At 32.3% G+C, this 23,084-nt stretch overlaps 4 protein-coding genes across 6 annotated transcripts; 2 read left to right on the top strand and 2 right to left on the bottom strand.

Moving 5' to 3' along the window:
• Positions 1 to 3,588: 3,588 nt before the first annotated feature.
• On the bottom strand, positions 3,589 to 4,683 carry LOC137816019 (uncharacterized). Its single transcript, XM_068619121.1, has 2 exons — positions 4,420 to 4,683; positions 3,589 to 3,678 (listed from the first exon to the last, which is right to left on the bottom strand). Exons 1-2 carry the CDS (start codon positions 4,681 to 4,683, stop codon positions 3,589 to 3,591), a joined length of 354 nt encoding a protein of 117 aa, XP_068475222.1.
• A 742-nt stretch (positions 4,684 to 5,425) lies between these two features.
• LOC137814133 (DNA polymerase delta small subunit-like) lies at positions 5,426 to 11,738 on the bottom strand. 3 transcript variants are annotated; one of them, XM_068616707.1, is made up of 15 exons: positions 11,605 to 11,738; positions 11,383 to 11,512; positions 11,139 to 11,245; positions 10,369 to 10,495; positions 9,981 to 10,088; positions 9,301 to 9,416; positions 9,132 to 9,215; positions 8,273 to 8,326; positions 8,122 to 8,193; positions 7,759 to 7,850; positions 7,552 to 7,679; positions 7,264 to 7,365; positions 7,073 to 7,140; positions 6,052 to 6,146; positions 5,426 to 5,695 (listed from the first exon to the last, which is right to left on the bottom strand). In XM_068616707.1, the coding sequence occupies exons 1-14, from the start codon at positions 11,641 to 11,643 to the stop codon at positions 6,087 to 6,089; spliced, it is 1,287 nt and encodes a 428-aa protein (XP_068472808.1). In that variant the 5' UTR covers positions 11,644 to 11,738; the 3' UTR covers positions 5,426 to 5,695; positions 6,052 to 6,086. The 3 variants fall into 3 exon arrangements, with proteins under 3 accessions (XP_068472808.1, XP_068472807.1, XP_068472809.1); XM_068616706.1 differs by having other exon boundaries at positions 6,064 to 6,146; XM_068616708.1 differs by having other exon boundaries at positions 5,426 to 5,650; positions 6,064 to 6,146.
• Positions 11,739 to 16,098: 4,360 nt separating this feature from the next.
• On the top strand, positions 16,099 to 16,464 carry LOC137816018 (uncharacterized). Its single transcript, XM_068619120.1, has one exon. It carries the CDS (start codon positions 16,099 to 16,101, stop codon positions 16,462 to 16,464), a length of 366 nt encoding a protein of 121 aa, XP_068475221.1.
• Positions 16,465 to 19,461: 2,997 nt separating this feature from the next.
• LOC137816017 (secreted RxLR effector protein 161-like) lies at positions 19,462 to 20,151 on the top strand. The gene is made up of 2 exons (XM_068619118.1): positions 19,462 to 19,733; positions 19,905 to 20,151. The coding sequence occupies exons 1-2, from the start codon at positions 19,462 to 19,464 to the stop codon at positions 20,149 to 20,151; spliced, it is 519 nt and encodes a 172-aa protein (XP_068475219.1).
• Positions 20,152 to 23,084: the final 2,933 nt, after the last annotated feature.

The following is a 23,084-nucleotide window of genomic DNA, read 5'->3' as shown; positions in this document are numbered from 1 at the left end:
TATGCCTTAAACCAGTAGGCAAGATTGCTAGAACAGTAGCAACACCTCACACCAAGCTTTTGGAACCAAACCAAGAACAAACACTTTGTAATTTTCGAAATCTTTGAAAAACAAATGCTAATTTTTTGTAAACTCTTAATTCTCTGTTGTAAAACTTGTTTTTACAAATGTATGAACGATGTTTAAACTCAAAAACAAGTTCTCATTTTATAGAAAACCAACTTATAACAGAATTTTGAAAAACAATTAAAGCTGTTATAAAATGAACAGATTGAGAATAAAATGAACAGATTTATTTTCAAAAGTAGTTAGAGAATTTGTTAAGTGAGGAGACTTAGTCAACCATTCTGGTACAGAGATAAAACTGAAAAACGTTTAAGCTAGATATGGCACCAGAGACAAAAAGAATCTATTCATTTACAGATGAACAGATTTATTTTTCAAAACGAAAACAGAAAAGCTTAACTATTTAAACACAATCGTTTTGAAAGGTAGAAGACTAGTCAAAATACATGATGCACAAAATCTAATTTTCACAGGACTTAGCCAAGGCATCAGTTAAAAAGAATCTGTTTATTTAGAAAAGAACAGATTTATTTTTATGCAGTAAATGTGTTTTTTGTAAAACATGTGAAAAACAGCTTAAGAAAACTTATGTTTGTTCTTATCACATGGCCAGTGGTTAGGAGGTGAGTTACTCAGCAAAAAGCCCACTCTTAAACAACCTCTAAGCACTACCTAAGACACACTTAAAGCAAAGCAAAAAATACACATGAAATGTACATAAAAGTCTTCATCAAACACAATCTTGAAGGGGCAACAACCATCTTCAACAGTAAATACAAGAGATAAGAAGGCGGCTATTTAGCTGCATTCTTAAATGCCATTTATAAATGCGGCTATGGTAAATAGTCGCATTCTTATTTAAATTTAAAAATAAAAAATAAAACTCTAAACCCTAAACCCTAAGGCAGCAACGACGGAGGCAGCAACGACAGAGCAGTGGTGACCTTCGCCAATACAAGAAAACAAACAAATAAGAGAAACAAATATATAAACCAATGGTGAAAAAGAAAGAGAAATCGAAACGAACTTACAATGGCACGAAGAAGACAATGAAGGGTCGCAAAAGACGAAAGGAAGCACAAGAGCAAAAACATAAGAGAAAATGAAGCGCCAGAGAACCCTTCGCCAATGCAAGAAAACAAACAAATAAATGAAATGAAAAAAATTTATAAACTATTGGTGAAGAAGAAAGAGAGTTGGTTGAAACAAACTTACAATGACACGAGAACATAATGAAGCCCGCAGAAGAAGATATGAACACCAGAGCAGAAACAGAGAGAAAACGGGAAGCGCTAAGAAGAAAGAAACTATGAAAGCGTAAGTGGTGTGCTTCAGAATTAGGGTAAAAAATGATTTTAAGAAGGCGACTATTTGTAATAGCCGCATTCTTAAATCAAACATTTTGATTTAAGAATGTGACTATTACACATAGTTGCCTTCTTAAATCAAGTTAATTTAAAAAATGTAACCATATTTTGAAACACGGTGTCTAACCCTAAAACCGCATTAAATAATGGGTCATTGTTTTAAACTTTTGTACTAGTATAAGAAATTTCTGAATCATTATTGATATCATCTAATGAGAAATGTAATTGTATTTTTCCTTGGCCAACTTCTAGAATTGTTTTCTAGAAAATTTGCTCATTGTTTCTATCAAGAGATGAATTATCTATCATTGGAATATCTCATCTCAACTAATAAACTTGTGAAACTCACCTCATCATCCAATTTAGCTCCAATGAGTGTAAATTCAAAATAAAGCAATCACAAAGTGAACTTGATTTAACCTTTTTTAATAGATAAATTTAAAATAAAAAATAAAAACTACTAAGGGAGGTGTGTATTGATAGTCATCTGGGATGTTTGTAAGGAACAAAAGCATTTAAAATTGAATTTAATGCAATGACCATATTCAAACACGTCAGATGTAAGATGAACATGCATAGAAGCTGAAGTTGTTCAACAACTATAAACAGTTTCATCCTACTACCTAGAGAAGTGAGCTTACTCTTGTATTTATTGAAAGATGTAATCAATTCCTAGGGAGTAAACATATGATCTGAATTAGATGATAAAACTTACAATCTTTATATGTTTGTTAGGAGTTGATGAATGTCAAAGAATACTCGTTAACCTAAAAGTGATTGAAGTGAAGAATACTCGTTAAGTTAGGAATGACTGAAGTCAAGAGTACTTGGTTAAGTCATGAATGATTTGATAAAGAATACTTAGCCGAACCAAAAGTGGCTTGAGAAAGAATACCCTTAACGAAACAATAAAAAAATTGAGTAAATTATAAAGAATTCTTTATAATTATTGTTAAAGCATAATAAATTTTTTGTTAATTTATTAAATGTATCAATTTAGTGTGTGATTTATTATTTAGTGTATCATCCATTATGAAAACTTTTCTACATTTAATGTTTCTCTCTTACTTTCATGATAGTTTATAATTTTATTTAAAAATTGAGTAAATTATAAAGAATTCTCTAATTTAACCAAGTATATTGAGAAGTGACAATTAATATATATTATTTTTTTCAGAAAATTACTTTGAGAATTCCGATTTATATCTATCATGATTTCTCAATGCTAACTAGTGGATATATATATATATATATATAAAATATTAGTCTTATTGAATAAGTGTGCCTTAAAACATGAAGTTGTAAGATTCTTGATTAGATATGGAAGAAGCTATTTTATCTTGTAGACTAAAAGGAAAACTCTTTAACACAAGTCCCATGTGAAATGGCCTTTTCTGAATCTGTTATTACATTTTTGAATTACTAAAAACGTTAACTTAATTTAACTTATCTTTCTCGAGAGAAAAAAAATCATAATAGCATCTCCAATAATGATTGTTTAATAATTAACTTCGAGAAACTAAATGATCTTGAAAAGAATTTTTGGTACTAACTTTTTTTTTACTACTTTCTTTAATTTTAGAAAAAAATATGATATCAAAGACGGTTCCTTCAACTTAAAAATACGAATTTCTAATAAAACTCAACAAATTCTTAAATAAAATTTATTTGAAATTTAATTAAGTAAAAATTGAAAAATATATTAATTTTTTTTATCGTTGAAACAAAACTGAGTATTATATATTTTTTTTTTAAATGATGCAATCATAAATAAATTTTTAAAATGATGCAATCATATTTTTTTATCAAGTTGTTTAACTTTAAAAAACCTTTATAAATAATTGAGATGCAAATTGTCCAACAAACATAATTTCAAGTATTTTGGACAAATTCAAATAGAGAAAACCTACATATTAGAAGAGACATAAACAAAGATTTATAAATTATATTTGTTTTTAGTATTTCAAAGGAGATATTGTAACAAAATGGAGAATGAGGACATAAATTTTATTACTTGGAAGTGAAAGAATGAAAAAGAGTTAAAGAAGATATAATGGGACAATATACATAGAGTAGTGAGGTTTGCATTTTCCTTCTGACCAGGAACTAACGCACATGCAGCATCAAAGAGAAGCTGTAAATTTCTGAACACAGCTTAAACACTGTCATTGATCAAACGTTTGTGGCGATTATAATGCTTTTCCAACAAAACTCTCGAAGCACCTTCAACAGTTCTACGCCATGTCTGCAACAAGTCATGAAAACAATTCATTTACTATTATAATTATATTTTTTTTTAAATGGAGACAAATAAACATTCAGTTAAGATTGATTAGTGATCAAAATTAATAAAATTACCTCTTGGGAGTAATTGATTAATTTTTTTGTTATGAAGTTTGAAGCTTCAAGTTAAGCCATAATCAGGCTTAAATATGCCTTCTAAATAAAGCATGTTATAATATAGCTTTTCCTACATTATTATTTTATCCACAACAGCAAGGTGGAGTTCATATAATTAATCAATCAGAATAATTTTTATTATTATTGCTTTTGAAAGTTCAATTTTAGGACAAAAACCCAGACAAAATGTAAAAACAATTCCTTGCTTTTTTTGAATTCAAATTCAAATTTCATCTCTTTAATGCACTAGTAAAACTGGGCACTAAACCATTAAGGTGAAAGTTCTAGTTTCAATTGAAAAATAATTTCAGAAACACCCAGACCAGCATTTTTTTTTCTCAGACACATTCAAACAAAAGTTTCATTGCAATCCCAAGTCTGTAAAACAAAGCTCTGAAAGTTAGTGTTTATTTCGGCCTTCAAAAAATACGTTTCTTCGACCAAACTAGTTTTTTTTTGGCTGACATAACAAATTTGTTATATTTACATAAAGTGAAAAAAATGGCCATCTACAGGGACTTGAATGATCATATATATGGACCAAAAACATGGCTTGTCTGAAGAAAATGAATTGAATAGGCCTCACCTTATGAATGTTTCCAAAGAGTGATGACTTGTTTCTGACTCTGAGCTGCCGGAGCACCAGCGACCTCCGTGTCAACTTGGGCGGCAGAAGGGACCTCCTTTCCACCACGGTGGCGCCACCTGTTGAAGGGCTGTCACAGAAATCATATTCCCTCCTCTTCTTCCTCCTCCTTTTTCCACCCTCCTCACAACCCACTTCTGCAAACTTCCTCAGAAGCTCATCCGAAGATTGTTTGGTCACATGTTGAACCTTAGCAGTGTCCATTGGAAGTGAAACAATAATTGGCACTATTTATGTTATGTAAGGTAATATTAACATGACTATATATGTTGTGTGATGAGGACCGTTACGAGATGCAAAAGTGGAAAGAGATAATTGTAGAATAATGAATGAGAGATGGAAGAAAATATAGCCGTTGGGTTGGGATAATAAATTGTGATTGGCTTAGTTTTCGTAAGATTTTTCTTATTTTTGTGTATGGTTTTGGATTTTCGTGTGGTGTGGTGTGTTGTTTAAGGATGGGAATGGCATGTGAATGTTGTGATGGGAACAATAGAATACTAAAGTTGAAAGGACCCACAATTGCGCTCTCCTTCAGTTTCAGTGCTACTCTCTGACGTACTACTACTACCTACCTTATCCTAATATAATGAATAAACTATCTTCGTCACAATCAAAAAATTGCATGTATAATATAATAAACTAACTTTTACAATTAGTATAAGAGTTAATTAGGGTGGTCATTTTTTTTCTTTCACCAACAGAAGAATTCTCTTCAATATATGGGGAAACTTTTACTAATTTTATGCATTTTTAAATTATAAAATTACCCAATTAAAAGAACGAATAAGATTAGTACAGTTTTCGACGAGAATCTTATGTGCAAAATGACAACGCCCAATGTATGAATTCCAAGATGTAAAATATTTATAACATAATAAAACTGTGTCGGGCGTTTAAGTATTTCAGAGATTCCTAATTCGATATTTGACGAATCCAAAAATAATTAGCAAGAATATAATGTGATTTTTTATAAACAAAATGCATTGAAATGTTATAAATATCCATTGTCAAACAAAATGGACAAGTGTAAACACTGTTACATTGAAAACTAGCAAGACAAATGGACATGGGAATCGATAAATCAGGATACTATAAATATTAGACTCAAGAAACGCAGGTAGCCTTTGTCAACTTTAAGCTTCAATTTTCAGTTCTTCGCCCTTTACGTCTGAGGATACATGGCAGCACAATAACAAAACAAACTTTGCATTACCTGTATTGGATGTAAATGCAAATCATCTGTCTACATATATATATGGATGACATTTTCAATCTTCAAACAAATTTAAGGGGAAAACTGACACGTCAAAATGACTTCAGTAATGGCTTTATTAGTTTTTAACTAGCTACGCCTAACGAGCCAATTAGGCTCTTGAATGTGATAACATGTGTAAAGTAAAAAAAATAAGGATGTGTATGTATACCATTGATTTCAGTTGAAAATACCTCATAGACTCAACCCTTTTTATAGATCAGGGGTAAACCTTTCTTACTCTACATTTTCTCCGTTTGAAAGAGCTATATAAACACTATATTCATGCTAGAACCGCTCTAAATTTAGAAGCTTACAGATTTAATTACCAAAACAACTTCATTCTGCACTGTTATGAGCTGAATTGGGTTCCAAAACTGAGAGCATGACATTCGAGGTCCCTTAGATTAAGCTGCATAAAGGGAAAGAAGAATTACATCAGATGAAACCAGGAATATATCAACCAAACATTAAGCAGAGAAAACAACCTTCAGCAGTAGTAATCCTACAACTAATATTGCTCTTAACTACATTTTCATCAAATATAGATCCTTCCAGGATTGCATCAGTGACAACCAAGTAGGATCGAACTAAAATTTCTACCTTCTTAGAGAAGGCAAGAGATACCTAACTAGGTCAGTAAAGTTCCTGGCATATTAACAAAGTAAATAACACGAGGAGAGAAAAAGATTGCAACAGGGCTTCATATTTTATTTATTAAATTTCAAAATTACAGATTTACAAGCATCACGTTCAACCAAACTGGAAACTATATCAACCATCGTATAGCTTGGAGGACTTGGAGGAAATATACCGGCTATCCATAATAGTAGAAAAAAACAATCTACATACCAAAACCTGTTTGTCTCACGTGACCAATCCGTAACCAAAATATTTAGAAACACCCAGTTATATCTAGCACATACCAAGACCAAACCTTTCATGATTTTCTTAAAAGAGAACCCTCTATCTATAGAAAGTTCTGTCAAAATAGTAAAAACATATTTTCTGATGTTCTTTCTTTTAATTGAACTTTTTAAAATTGCTCCATTATATAATAGGCGGGAGAAAAGCAGCGAGAAAGATAACATTGAAATTCTAGCTAAGAACCATATTTTAAGCTTATTAACCATTTAAAGAAACCCATTTTCAACTTTTAATTGACTGCAATGAAATGCCTAAAGTGAGTCTCGTTAGTACGTTCATAGGGACAGCAATCCATTACTTTAGCACCAAAACAGAGACATGTTACTGATGTGCTAATGGAGTAATATATTTATACAAGAATTAAAAGGCCATATCTAAGTTAAAATGAAGAGTGCAAGATTTGGAGCTCACCATAACAGCAACTCCAGTTTCACTAAATTTAGGAACACATATGAGTCTCACTAACTGCCCTTCTGATCCTGCAATCATCAAGCAAAATTAATTAAAGTTTTAGGGAAGGGATATTATAGTAAATGCAAAACAGAAAAAAAAAAGTAACTTTTATTTCTGCAACTGCAATATTGATTTTAGAATAAAAATACCCTTTATGATCCGAGTTTCAAATTTATCTTGATTTCCAACAAAGTAAACGTGAGGACAGCTCTCAATGAAGAAAGGATCCCTCTCAGTATAAGGAAAGCACCCTAGAAGGCAACAGTTAGTAACAGAAGTCAGAATAAATCATTTTATTTTTTGGAAGAACAACTATGCTTCTTTTCAGAAATAGCAGGTAATATAACAAATGTTCAACCTCTGACCTAAGCAGAAAAAAAAAATAGATTACTGATAATAAAGGAGTAAAAGCATCGAGGCATACATAATGAACATACCAAGAGTATTAGGTGCAGTGGGTGCTAAATGCCTCCACCTTAATGTCTTTTCCATGAATTCAAGTTTATCTTTTGCATCCGAATAATTCTCAAGATCATCTACATTTTGACCCGATGTCCCAAGAAACCTGGAAGCAGTGCAGGATCATGTTCAATGTATAGTGCATTTAGCAACAAAGACAATAATAGTGAGAATAGAGTATTTACCTGACATTATCAAGCTCAAAACAATGAGGATTTGTACAAGATCTAAAAGTATTATATGTGGAAGACCCGGGGAAAAGGCATCCATGCAATGACTGCAAGTGATGATTTTAGTAACAAAGAAAAACAGCACATGTTAATATGACCTAGGCTATATATAACCCTTGAAGAATTTGGATTCTCTGCTGGGTTTTTGGTGTTATCCCTCTACCGTGTCTTCAAAATACACTGATTTTGATATTTTAAAATATATTAAAACTTTTTTAATATATCAAAATCAATGTATTTTGAAGGCACAGTAGAGGAACAACACTAAAAACCCAGCAGAGAATCTGCACTCAACCCTTGAAAGAGAAATATAAGAACCTGTTGTGGCAATGAGAAATTAGCAGGGTCACTGTGTCCTGGCATGATATCCAAAGGCAAACCAGCAGCTATCTGAAAAGCAAGTAAAAGTTAGGCAAATTATTGAGAAAAACAAGGAGTACAACATAAGAATGAATGTAATGAAACAAACCTGACTCAACAGAATGTCTAGCTTCCTTATTGTCTCAGACATTTTTGCAAGATCCTTTGAAGCCAAATTTTACAAATATTGATGAAAAGGCCAAAAATCACATTAGAAATTACAGATTAAATGCCAGACAACTGGTTGTATTATTTACTGTAATCAGCTCAATTAGCTGTTTTGCTAGCAATGGGTGCTGTCTAGCAACCGGATATCAATCAAGACTTTATATAATCAACTAAAGTGCGTGAATCTAAAATGCAACTCTAAGATGTTAAGAAGTGGCAGGATAACTTAGTTCTTCTCATCTAATTATTCATTAATACAAATCAGATGATTCTGTAATATTCCTCCACAAAAGTGAATTACTATGGCAACTAAATCAAATAAGAGAGAGCAAGTGCAATCAAGGAATTCAGATACCAGAGAAAATTAATTGGTGATTATACAATACAAATTACAAGAGAATAGTGGGTAATCATATTTTGGTCCATGAAACGAAGGTGTTTACTTTATTAGAAGAAGAAAAAGGTAAAACTATTGAATTATATTGAATGCATTGTTTAAACTTGTTATGTAAAGAGATATTGGCATAGGAAACCAAATAGTAGAAAAAAATGCATAATCATTAAAGAAACTCGTCAGTGAAACTATTAAGATACTAGTGGTGCATATTACTCTATTATGTTACTTTTGTATAACCTCGCATTGTCTCGTAGTTATACTATTCTTTTCCTGTAATAAATCAGATCTCTCCTTACACAGTAAAGCTCACGTAAGTAGTAAATGGCATATGCAGAAATAACGATTTCTCTCTAAAATCCTTTTGTTTTCCTATCTCTCTCTCCCTATACAGGAACATGAATACCTGTCCGTTAAGAAGTCTCTGAGGTATCTCAACTAAATTTCCAGCAAAGACAACTCGAACAATTTTTGACGCAATACTTTGCTCCTGTGTAATTTGTCACTTTTTATTAGTTAAAATGTAATGGTGCATAATTATCAACTTGAGAAGTTGAGAGAAAAACCGGACAAACCTTCTCATCTCCTAAATGCGCTGTGATATGATCAATGAGAAGCTGAAACCGAAGAGAATTAGAGGTGCTGCTCCCAACCCCTAAACCTGACACAAGAACAACGTATTTGTCTTCCCCTGTAGAATCCAAATAAAAGAAAATTCAAGACAATAATTTCACTAAAATTTGAAATTTTAATAACAAATATTGAAGTATGGATGATCAAAGATGTAAAGTTAAAAGGATAAAATGGCAAGTATGTTGCTCATTATCTCTGCATTAAGACAAGCACGAGAAGCAATGAACAAGCAGCATATTTGAATTGGGTAACTTATCAAAGTTTGACCATATAAAAAAGATAAGAAACTAGTTCCGTTAACTTCAGCAAATACAACTAAAATCTTATGCAATCAAATCGAAAGAGACTATGATAAGAAAAGGGAAACAGAAGACAATTTATAATTGCAGACTGTGAATAATAAAATTTTCAAACAGCACAAATCCTTCTGACCAAATACTAAACAGATAACAGAAACATCACTTTATGCAGGAAAGCGGGATGCCAATTGAGCAAATATTCTTCCGTCCTCAAATGGGAAATCATTATCTACCATCAGTAAGCAAGGTCTGGGCAAAAATCCCATAAATGTCACGGGTGTGCTTTATTGGGTTATAAAATGCAAGGGATATAAATGAGGTACCTGATTTAAGGGGAAATTCTATCTGTGGGGGTAAGCCAGCATCTAGTACATCCTGAACCAAAAAATCACCTGCCCCACTTTCCTTTCCAAGTAAAGCAACCACAATTCCTGTTGCAGATAATGTAAGTATAAAATTGTCATGTTTCAAATGACAGTCATTTGTACAGAAGGCAAGTTGCATTGCTATAAAGTAGCCACATGTATTATTCCTAGGTACCTCATATTAAACAAATCTGAAAACAAAGCAATCCAAACAGAAGAAGGAAAAATAAAGAAATTGTGGAAACTAAACTTAATGTATTGGAATTAACATGCACATGTTTCATAATTGCCTTCTTATAACCAAATCTATTTTACTAAATCAGGATAAGTAGTTCATCATATAGACCTGTCACATATTCAGAGGGCGGAATGATATTTCCACTGAGCTTAACCCGCCCACTTTCATCTTCCAAAACTAGGTAATCATCCGAGTGCATGAAGTTATGTGGCTTGACAAGTGGAACCGCTGATTTCTGCATATTATCAGCAGAAAAATAGTAAAATACAGCACCACGGCACATTATTATCAAATTTCATAGAAGAAAGCTCACAATTCATCCTTATATAACGAATTCAAGTCCTCACTCTCGAGACCATATACTCTTCAAAGTACCATACAACACAACTTAAAAGCTTCCATATTAAACCAAATAAATATTTTTTCTCCTCTTTAGCAATTCAACCAGAAAACACTTTCGCTTCTCTGCATCTCCTAAACAAAAACTCGAATTCCTACAGCTTACATTGCGCATAAACGAAACATTTACAAATCATTGACAATACAAGTAAATTTTCCTAAATTCAAACTTAATTTCTATCTTGACGCTGTGAACCAATCAGATATCCACATTGATACTACTTTGAAGACTGGTAGTTTAAATGTCAACAAATTATCATACATGTCGATCTGAGATTGATTGAACGTGTAAGAAACATTTACACTGTCAATCTGAGATCGAATGAACATGTAAAAAACATTTACACTGTCAATGCACTCACAATTCACTCTTAATATTCTCTGTAATATTTTCTAATTATATTGTTACAATTTACTTAAAATTTAAAAAACACACATGCAATATTGGGGATACCCATGAAGTATAGACAGAAAGGAACCTGCTTAGAATACTCGTCAAGTATACAAGGTTTGAGCTTCATGTGTTTGTAGAGGGTTCCAACAATGACACATTCCTTGCCCTCTTCCAATTCCAGCACCGTGCACACTGTTGGAAACAGAAACCGGTAAGCAGTTATTTGAAACCTCAAAACAAATGAAACAGCACAGCACAGCACACACAAATATGATAGTATTATATTACCCTAAGTGGATGTGATAGTAGAAAAAGAAGGAGTGGGGTACCGGGAAAATTAGGTTTCCAATGAGGAACGAGAGAATACAACAGAGTTCGCATCAAATGAAGGCGTGCGAAGTAAATATGGCTGTACTGTTGGCCGTGAAACATCTCTTTCCTAATTTTGAACGTTTCGTCCTGCTTCCATTGAAATCAAATCAACACATTCATCATCAAGATCACAATACAAATGAATCAGAGAGAGAGAGAAAGAGAGCGAGAGCATTAACCAGACAGCCATAGCTACACTGCACTCGTTCCATTCTCATGGCCTTGGCGGGAACACTTCCCTGCTTCAATTATTTCTTTCTTTCTTTCTTTCAACTCTGCACGGAACAACAATACATAAATACTCAATTTATTTAATGGTGTCACCCCTTCTCTATTTGTTATGCTTTTTTCGTAGCATAAAAATAATATTGTTTTTGGATTTTTTTATCAAAGTTTCTTGTTTTTTCGATTTTTTTCATCTTTTTGTTTTTGATATTATTAGTGGAGAATCCCAAATAAAAAGGTTAAAAGACTCTTCTTGAACAATGCAAATAATGCCTAGCATGAAAAATAACAAAGACAATAAATATTAAAAAAACAAATATTGAAGTAACAAATGTGAAATACTTTATGGAAATAATAACAATTGATAAACAAAATTTAAATATTTGTAATAATATAAATAATAAACATAAAATTAGTTTATTTTATAATATAAAATTTATTTTTATTAATAAATATTAAATTTGTTCTCAAATAATAATAATTTATTTTAGATGTTTTATTAATTGAACAAATTCAAATAGATATGCATATAACCATAAATATTTTTCTGATTTTTAAAATAAGTTAATTAGTAATAAAAACGAAAACAATTAAATTTGTGTGGTTTATGAAATATTTTATTTGACATTGTTTCATGTTTATTATTTAAATCATTTTTTTAAAACAAAATTCTTCAAATAAATATTGTAAATATTTTTCTCTATCTATTGCAAATATTTATCGATTTTCTTTAACCAGAATCAATTTCAATAAATTGAAAATCTCACGTGCTTATTTTTAGTATCTCACATTATTATTTGGAACAAAATGGTTTTGTCATTATCTTTTTATTTAAATAATCAAGCTCACATTAATACAAAATATTACAACTAGGTCTAATTTAACAAAGTATTTCTTAAAATATGTTAACAAATGTTCAAATAAAGTCACAAATTAAAATCAATGCTACTTCTACAAAATCTACATAAAAAAAATAAAAACTCATTATTATAAAAATAAAGATGGTTACAGCTGTAAACATTGTTAAAAATGACTTCCACTTATTACTTTAAGAATTTATTTATTTAAAAATTTGAATTATTTATTATAACTAATATGTAATGATTTGTTTACACGTGAAACTTATTTAATAGGTTCCAAAATCTACACATTATATTATATCAAATCATTCTAAAAATGAGAATTAAAACCAATATATACAATTTTATAGTATTTTTATTATACTTATTTTATGATATTATTATTATGAAGGTTGTAGATTAAGAGAACAATAACCAGTCTTTTTATGGTAAAGTTGTTGTATTAAGAGGTGAGTTTAGGCAAATTATGTTTGTTGACACGAAGGGATCAAGATACGACATTGTAAAGGCAGCAATAACCTTTCTCAACTATGAAAATATTGCAAATTTTTTAAACTTCTAGAGAATATGAGATTAACAAGTTAGGAATGAGTTGAAAGTGCTACAGATATCAAAGAATTTGTTTATTGGATTCTAAAGATTGTTGATGGAAATATGAACTTAAACGAAATGGGTGAAAGCATAATTGAAATACCCAAACATCTCTTAGTCGAACACAGTGATTCACCTCTACTTAGTTTAGTTGAATTTGTGTATCCTAAATTCTTGAATAATATGAACAGTGCTAACTTTTTTTTTATAACGGTGTGATACTTTGTTTGACAACTGAATGTGTAGATAAAGTCAATGAATTTATCATGTGTTTAATCCCTAGAGAAGAAGTTACTTACTTAAGTTCAAACACACCTTGCCAATCTGATGAAGATGAAAACAATTAAGCTGAGTGGTTTACATCAGAGTTTTTAAACGATATTAGATGTTTAGGATTCATAATCATTGCCTAAAACTAAAAACTAATGTCCAAATAATGCTTTTAAGAAATATTGATCAAGCTAATGGACTATGTAATGACACATTATTACAAGTTAATGAGTTGGGAAGAATGTTATTGGTGGTACAATGATTACAGACAAAAACATTGGTCATAAAATATTCATTCCTAAAATGGACTTGAACACTTCATATTAAGGACCGCCTTTCAAGTTTCAAAGAAGACAATTCCCAGTATCCTTGTGCTTTGCAATGATTATAAATAAAAGTCAAGGTCAAACACTTTCCAAATGTTTACTTTTTTTTCTTGGCCAATATTATAAGCCAACGGTCAGTGGATATAATGTCTTATCAAAATCTTCTATTCCTATCTTTTGGACAAAATAATACTTCTACTTCCTTTTTTTTCTAAGACTTGACAATACAAGTGTGACACGTACAAAATTAGTTTCTTATCTTTCATATATTTCCTTCCACCAGTTCTACATTTAAGTTATCTGCAATGATGATTGAAATGTGTTGATATTATAACTCAATATTACTCAACACTCAATTTATTCCAGCTAAAGTAAGAAAATTATGTTATTCAATTCCCATTGTTTGTTGCTTGACATACTTCGTCAATTAGACTAGATGGCATGTAGTTCAAAGGTTGAATTTTCATCTGTTATATGAGCAACTCATTCTATTTAAAGACAATGAAGAAATTGATGAAATATTGAACACAAATGAACATAAACGAACACTATTTTTAGCTTGGTTTGAGGCTAATAAAATTTATCTAGAGCGACAATATTTGACCTATTATGAATATCCTAGCCAATTTGTTTGGATGGCATGTAAGAATACTATGTGGCACCTCACAATTATTTATCTTATTAATTGATCAATTACCATAATTATCCTAATTATCCTATTATATTATTGGTAATTACTTGATGGACGTAATTACTATTACCATAAATAATAAGGGTTTCCCCTTGGGAGTATTATAAATAGAGATTACCAGACAACTAAAGAGACACTCTCATATTCTAACATCACACGGTCGAAACTCATTCCCTAAAGGGATTTTCGAGCCTCTCATCTCTTTGTCTCTCTGCTCACATAATTCCATTCTAAGCGATACACCCTAAAGGGGAACCCGATCAAGATCATGTCTTCGTCCCTCAGCCATGCGATCACGGGTTTACCAGGTATTATCTAATCATTATTCTCGTTTCATTATATGATTGAGGAATCCTAATCCAGCATGTGGTATCAGAGCGGTTTATGTTGCTTAATCGATTCTTCTTTCGTTTTCCCTAAATTTGGAAGAAACGAGGATTTTTATTCAACCTATTGATTTTCTCGATGTTTTTATTTTGGTATATTATTGAACCACTTATTTTTGAAAATCCACCTTGATATCATAAAATAAATTTTAATTTTTTCGTGATCCATAATTATTTTAAGATTTTGAAAATTAAAATTTAATATGAATGTTATGTGTTCTTCATAATTTTTGTGAGTATTCCCTTATTTGGAATGAAATTAATTTTGATTCTATGTTCATCATCATTATTTGTTGTTTGTATGAATTTTCAAAAATTAGGAATAAAAAATTTTCGGAAATTAATTATTCCCTTAATTAGGAAATTTCGAAAATAATATTTTTCCTTAATTCAAATTTTCGAAATACAATTGATTCCCTTAATTATGAATGAATTTGATTTGATTGTGTTTTCCTAAAATAAATAAATAAATAAATAAAAATTGATATCTTAGTCTCCAAGTTTTTCCTTATTTAGGATAGTATATTCTTGCCTTATTAATTTTCGGGTATTATTATTATTACTATTTTTGAAAATAGCAGTCGTGTCAAACTTGGAAACATATCAATCTAATTAAAATTTTGAAGACCAAATCTAAAATCAAATCCTTAATATTCCGCTACTCACCTTATCGGGTTTATGAGTAACATATTTACGCGTTTCCTTTTATTTATCGAATTAAATATGGTAAATCTCATGATACCGTAATTATGTTTAAAAAAAAATACTTATTTTGTTAAACTCTTAAAAAAAAATATTAAGTTTGACAAAATTAAAATTAAATTTTTTGCTTAAACTTAATAACAGGAGTCTCCCTTCTGTCCAACGATGATGGGTTATGTCTTGTTATTTGAGTCTAATTAAGCACCTTCACTTACTTGTGAGTACACTTAATTATTAAATATTCACATGACATTTGCCTAAAAACACAATTACTTCTATTCTGTCCAACGATGTTTGTTGCACTTGTGTTTTGCAAACTTAATATGTGCATAAGCTTAAATGTTCACTTCTGTCCAAAGATGATGTGTCACATTCTTATTGCACATACCTTACTTATAATTGTTCATTATGCTTAAATAATTGGTAATTAACCAAAGTGAAAGTTGATTATTTAAGTAGAACCTAATCTAGTCTATTATTTTGATGTTATAATAGATTTTATCACAGCTTCATTATCATAATGGTTCTTACTTATGCCTGCTTTAGACCTAAGTTTCCCTATGTCACTCTAACATTTTCCTTAGCCTAAGTATCTTAATTCATCGTCTAACCAGCCCCTAATATGGGAATTGAGACCTTGACTGGTGAAAATCATTCTTCTTGGAAAGATTCCTTGATGCTGACTCTTGGGATGCTGGATTTTGATCATGCACTAATTGAAGTTGCTCCTCTTTCCCTCACTGATAAGAGCACTCCTAAAGATAAGATGGCTTATGAGAAATGGCAAAGGAGTAACAAGATGTGTCTTATGCTTATCAAGAATTCCATCAGCCCAATCATCAGAGGAGGCATTCCTGATTCACCTAATGTTAAGGCTTATCTAGCTTCTGTGGAGGAACAATTTCAAGGAACCTCTAAGGCGCATGCTAGTACTCTTATCTTGAAGTTGGTGACTACAAAATATGACGGGCGCACCGGCATTCGCTAGCACATCCTGATGATGAGCGACATGGCCCGTAAACTTAAGGGATTAGCCATGGAGATTAGTGAAGGTTTCCTAGTCCACTTCATTATGACTTCTCTTCCTTCTGCGTTTGAAGCCTTCAAAGTCAACTATAATACTCATAAGGACAAATGGTCCATGAGTGAGTTGATTGCTATGACTGTTCAAGAAGAAGAGCGCCTGAAGCTGGAGAAACCAGATGTTGCTTACCTCGTGGCTGCTGAATCGAAGAAGCGGAAGGGCAAATTTCATAAAAGGAAATCTAATAAGGTCCCTAAAACTGATGCAAGTGCACCCTCCAGATCTAACAAATCCACTAGCAAGTCCTAATGCAAGTTCTGCCGCAAGGTAGGACATAAGCAGTCTGAGTGCTCAAGCTTTAAGGAGTGGCTGGCTAAGAAAGGTAATCATCTAAATATGATAATTGAGTCCTTTAATTTAAATGTTCCAACTAATACTTGGTGGTTTGACTCTGGTTCTATGGTTCATGTGACCAATTCAATCCAGGGATTCCTTACAATCCGGAAGCTGGAAAGAAACCAAAGAACACTTAAGATGGGGAATGGACAAGGACTATTTGTCGAAGCTGTGAGAACCTTAGAATTACTTATGAAAACTGGAAAATGTATTAAACTTTATGATACCTTATATATTCCCGAGATTACTCGGAATCTTGTATCAGGACCAAAGTTAGACATTGATGGTTTTTATGTTTCCCATGGTCATGGCAAACTTACTATTTCTTTAAATTCTCAATTGTTTGGTACTGGTTTTCTGGATAACGGTCTCTATAAGTTAGAACTAGATGATAGCTTCTCCAAATCTTTGTTATCATATAATATTAATGAGAACTTAACAAAGACCAAGAGAAAACGAGACTTAGAAACTTCATCCATGTTGTGGCATCAACGTTTAGGCCACATTTCACGATATCGCTTATCTCGACTTGTGAAGGATGAAGTCTTACCATCTCTCGATTTCACTGATTTTGGAACATGTGTCAAATGCCTCAAAGGAAAAATGACATCCACAACTAAGAAAGGTGCCACTAGGAGTTCAAAATTATTAGAACTTATTCATACTGACATTAGTGGCCCTTACAGCATCGTTGGAATAACAGGACATAATTCATTTATCACTTTTATAGATGATTATTCTCGTTACATGTACTTGTATCTCATTAAGGAGAAATCTGAATCACTTACAACTTTTAAAGATTATAAAACTGAAGTTGAAAAACAACTTGATCTTCAAATAAAAGTTGTTCGATCAGATAGAGGAGGTGAATACTATGGTAGACACATTGATTTGGGGCAAGCCCCTGGTCCATTTTATGAGTTTTGTAAAAGCCAGGGGATTGTGAACCAATACACCATGCCCGGTACTCCTCAACAAAACGGTGTTGCTGAAAGGAGAAACAAGACCCTAATGAACATGGTGCGTAGTATGTTAGCCAACTCCAATTTGCCCTTATTCCTCTGGATCGAGGCATTAAAAGCAGCAGTTCATATACTCAATAGAGTTCCTTCCAAATCTGTCCCTAAAACTCCTTATGAACTTTGGACTGGAAGGAAACCGAGTCTTAGATATATGAAAGTATGGGGCTGCCTTGCTGAAGCTAAAGTTTATAACCCTTTCTTAAAGAAGTTTGACATGAAAACAGTAACTTGTCACTTCATCGGGTATCCCGATCACTCAAAGGGTTATAGATTTTATTGTCCTTCCCACGTCACTCGCATTGTAGAAACCAAACATGCTCATTTCCTAGAGGATTTCAAGATCAGTGGGAGCAGTGATAATCCTTACCTGGATTTACTAGAAGTACAAGAGGCGGGGGGAGATCTACATCAACTACTAATTTGCCTTTGATCACTCCTTTTGTACCCACTCCTCTTCCGCTGCGCCACCTACTCCACGCTCAGAACATGATGCTACTCTGAATCCATCCGAGAATGAAGTCACCCTGAACGACAAACATCAGTACAATGTAAAACCCGCTAATCAGCTCAGGAGGTCATCTAAAACTAAAACTGCTACAAATTTTGATGATTATGTAACCTACCTGACTGAAGCAGAAATGGATGCAGGAAGGTATATTGATCCTACCTCTTACAATAAAGCCATTACTAGTGATCAGTCTTCTGAATGGAATAATGCCATGCTCGATGAGCTTGACTCCATGAAGAAAAACAATGTTTGGGATCTAGTATAATTACCCACGGAGTAAAACCCGTAGGATCTAAACTGGTGTTCAAAACCAAGCTAGATCAGAATGGAAACATTGAACGCTTCAAAACAAGATTGGTTGCAAAAGGGTTCACTCAGAAAGAGGGAATTGATTATCAAGAGACCTTTTCACCTGTCTCTCGAAAAGATTCCTTAAGGATCGTAATGGCCCTCGTAGCTCACTTTGATCTAGAGCTACATCAGATGGACGTCAAGACCGTTTTCCTTAACGACGACTTGTATGAAGACGTGTACATGCAACAACCAGAAGGTTTTAAACCTGAAGGTCAAGAACACCTAGTCTGCAAGCTGAAGAAATCCATTTACGGGCTGAAGCAAGCCTCACGGCAGTGGTATATAAAGTTTGATGAAGTTATGAAGAAACAAGGTTTCCTTAAGAATCAAGTGGATCAATGCACCTACCTCAAGATGAGTGGGAGCAACTTTACTATACTTGTCCTTTACGTAGATGACATTCTATTGACAAGTAATAGTATAGACATGTTGCATGAGTCAAAGCGCATACTTTCGCATAATTTTGACATGAAGGATCTCGGAGAGGCCGCTTATGTTATTGGCATCGAAATATACCGAGATAGAGCTAAGGGGATTTTGGGATTATCCCAAAGGGCCTACCTTGACTGTGTCCTCACTCGTTATAACATGTAGCATTGCTCTCCTTCTGTGGCTCCAGTAATTAAGGGAGATGTTTTCGGTTCTTTTCAATGTCCGAAAACAGAGGCTGAAAAAGAGCAAATGGCGATGATACCTTATGCATCTGTAGTTGGAAGCATTATGTATGCTCAAGTCTGTACTCGTCCGGATATCGCGTACATTGCTGGAATGCTAGGCCGGTATCAATCTAATCCTAGTCTAGATCACTGGAAAGCAGCTAAGAAAGTACTGCGATATCTACAAGGCACAAAAGACTATAAGTTGACCTATAGGAGAAGTGACAGTTTAGAAGTGGTGGGTTATTCTGACTCTGATTTTGCAAAATGCAAAGATGACAAGAAATCCACTTCTGGGTATATCTTTATGTTAGCAGGCGGGCCTATCTCATGGAAGAGTCATAAGCAGCAATTAACAACAACCTCAACAATGATGGCAGAATATGTTGCAGTGTACAATGCAACTTGTCATGGAATGTTGTTGTGAAATCTTATTGCTGGACTCAAAGTCATTAACTTTATTTCCAGGCCATTGAAGCTTTATTGTGATAACTCAGCTGCCGTTAGTTTTTCGAACAATAACAGTTCGAGTGGCGTTGGATTATATCTTGATACAAAGTATTTGTTCGTACGTGAGCGAGTTGAGGAAAATAAGCTTTGTGTTGAGTATATTAGTACTAAAAATATGCTTGCGGATCCGATGACTAAAGGTCTCCCACCTAAAGTATTCGAAGAACATGTTTCGAAGATGGGATTATCTAAAGACCTTATTTAGCATATTTGTACTTACTTATGTTTAATAAAATTTCCTCATTTACCTTGATTTGTGTGTCCTTAAATATGTTTATGCATGCCTAAATATACATAGACACTAACTGTACAAATCAAAGTCTAAAGGGCTTACTTATCAATTGATCCTAAAATTTACTTAAGTTTTAAATTTGTATTGTAGTATGATTAATGGGGGTCTTGAGTTGAATACTGATTCAAAGACTGTATTTCTCTGCTACAATTACAGTTTAGGACTAAAATGAGTATTAAAATCTGGCCAGACTTATCTAATTCTCATAATAAATAATCCTTTGGCCAAGTGGGAGAATGTAAGAATATTATGTGGCACCTCACAATTATTTATCTTATTAATTGATCAATTACCATAATTATCCTATTATATTGTTGGTAATTACTTGATGGATGTAATTACTATTACCATAAATAATTAGGATTTTCCCTTGGGTGTATTATAAATAGAGATTACCAGACAACTAAAGAGACACTCTCATATTCTAACATCACACGGTCGAAACTCATTCCCTAAAGGGATTTTCGAGCCTCTCATCTCTTTGTCTCTCTGCTCACATAATTTCATTCTAAGCGATACACCCAAAAGGGGAACCCGATCAAGATCATGTCTTCGTCCCTCAGCCATGCGATCACGGGTTTACCAGGTATTATCTAATCATTATTCTCGTTTCATTATATGATTGAGGAATCCTAATCCAGCATGGCAGACTGAAGAGAATGAAAGCCAAGGAAGATGAGTGTTAGTATTGGAAGGCTTACATATATTCCTCTTGGGTCAGGAGAATTATATTATCTCAGGATATTGTTGAATTATAAAAAGGGTGTTATAATTATGATAACATCAAGATTGTTAATGAGGTAATTTACAAAACATATAAAGAGGCTTGCTATGCAATGAGACTTCAGTTCAGAAGATTGTTTGTTACACTATTACTCATGAATACTATGTCTAGACCTGGTGAAGTGTGGAACAAAACTTGGAAGTTACTATTAGATGACATTGTATACCAAAAAAAAAAGTTTAACCTACCAAATATAACTTTATGTTTTCCTCAAGGTTTATAAATACTTTATATGACATATTAATTTTTTGGTAGACCTTACAATTGAAGATACTCAAATACAAAACTGTTGTCCTCTACAAGTAAAAGACTTATTAATTTGAAATGGTAAGTCTTTAAAAGACGTTAGTAGTCTACCACAACCTATTAATTCACATTCTTTTATTTATGAGAATAGATTCATTATTGATGAATTAAATTATGAAAAAATAAAAATGTCTGAAATGTATTATTTTCTTTTTCAATCTCTAACTACTGAGCAAGTGGATATCTATGAGAATATAATGACAACAATATTGTGAGAAGTTTGAGTTTTTTTTCTTATACGGTTATGGCAGCACAAGAAAAACTTTTATGTGGAAAACTTTTCTATTGCCATTAGATAAAAAGGGTTGATTATGTTGAATGTAGCTTCTTTGTCACTTCCGGGAGGGAAAAACAGTTTATTCTACCTTTTGCATTCCTTTGTTAATAAATGAACAATCAACCTGCAACATACCCTAAGGAAGTCTTCGTGCCATATTGTTGATTTAAACTAAATTAATTATATGGGATGAAGCTCCAATGATCAATAAATTTTGTTTTGAAGCTCTAAATAGAACTCTAAGGGATGTCATGAGGGTTGGAAGTCAAGAGAACGCTCATAAGACTTTTGGTGGTAAAATCATTGTATTGGGAGAAGATTTTAGGCAGATATTGCATGTTGTAAAAAATGGATCAAGATATGCCATTGTGAAGGCAACAGTAAACTATGCGGAATTATGGAAACATTGCAAAGTCTTGAAACTTACAGAGAATATGAAATTAATCAATGAGAAATCAATGCAAATTGCAACAAAAATAAAAGAGTTTGTTGATTGGATATTCTTATTTCTGATAGTAAATCTTTCAACGAGACTATAGTGGATAACCAAGAAAGGTATAAATTTATAACTTTTTAATAATTTTAATTGTCTATAATATTAGTTTGATAAATTTGTTTCTTCTAAATGGTTTTAATACAAGAATTTCATTGTACTTAATAACACAAAAATGTATATTCACTATAAAAAATAATGAAGTTATTATACTTTACACAAGTTTTTTTTTAATAAAAACTTTCATGTTAGGCATCATTATGCAACTTGACATCTCAGCTAGGCTGACACCTTAAGTAAGAACAATCATTTGTCATCACATGACAAAAGTATTATTAAAAGAAGAAAAAATAAAGATAATACAAAAATATGGGGGGACTAGACCAAAACTCATGTTAACAAAAACGATACATAGGTAGACTACACATATTCATAAAGAATTATAAGAACAGACTAGATGGAAGCCTATTTTACCAATGAAATGATTCTCTATGAATAAATCCTAAATTAGCCAACTTATTAGCACACGCATCCCCTTCACGAAAAATTGTTGTAGGATCTTTTTGTTCCATTTGCACAATATATTCGACAAGGGAGATTCAATAAGGTTACTCTGCATGTCTACTAATGGAGGTGACATGCAAGGTGTTAAAAGGGAAGTTTCCTTCTAGAGCCATTAAACTTGGCAGCGGGTCGAAGAATTTTTGTCGTCTTCATTCTTTCTGTGAAGGATACAAGATTATCTTTGAATGTGATACCAGAAATCCTTCTTCTCATATCAGAGTTTTGTTACTTGAGTTATCCTAGATAATTTATTTTATTATTCTCTTAGGGTAACAGTTATCCGTACTTATGAAAGATCAAACATATTTATTTTTGTTCCCTTTGTTAGAAACCTGAATAGTTAAGTGCTATTTATGTTTTTGTTGACTATATGTTTATGTTTAGTAGTATTCATATTCTATTTGTTCATGCATTACTTGCAA

This window comes from Phaseolus vulgaris, chromosome 1 (assembly GCF_000499845.2).
Source record: "Phaseolus vulgaris cultivar G19833 chromosome 1, P. vulgaris v2.0, whole genome shotgun sequence".
Taxonomy (NCBI): Eukaryota; Viridiplantae; Streptophyta; class Magnoliopsida; order Fabales; family Fabaceae; genus Phaseolus; species Phaseolus vulgaris.
The sequence above is the reverse complement of the archived record's forward strand: the minus strand, read 5'-3'. Positions and strand labels throughout refer to the sequence as shown.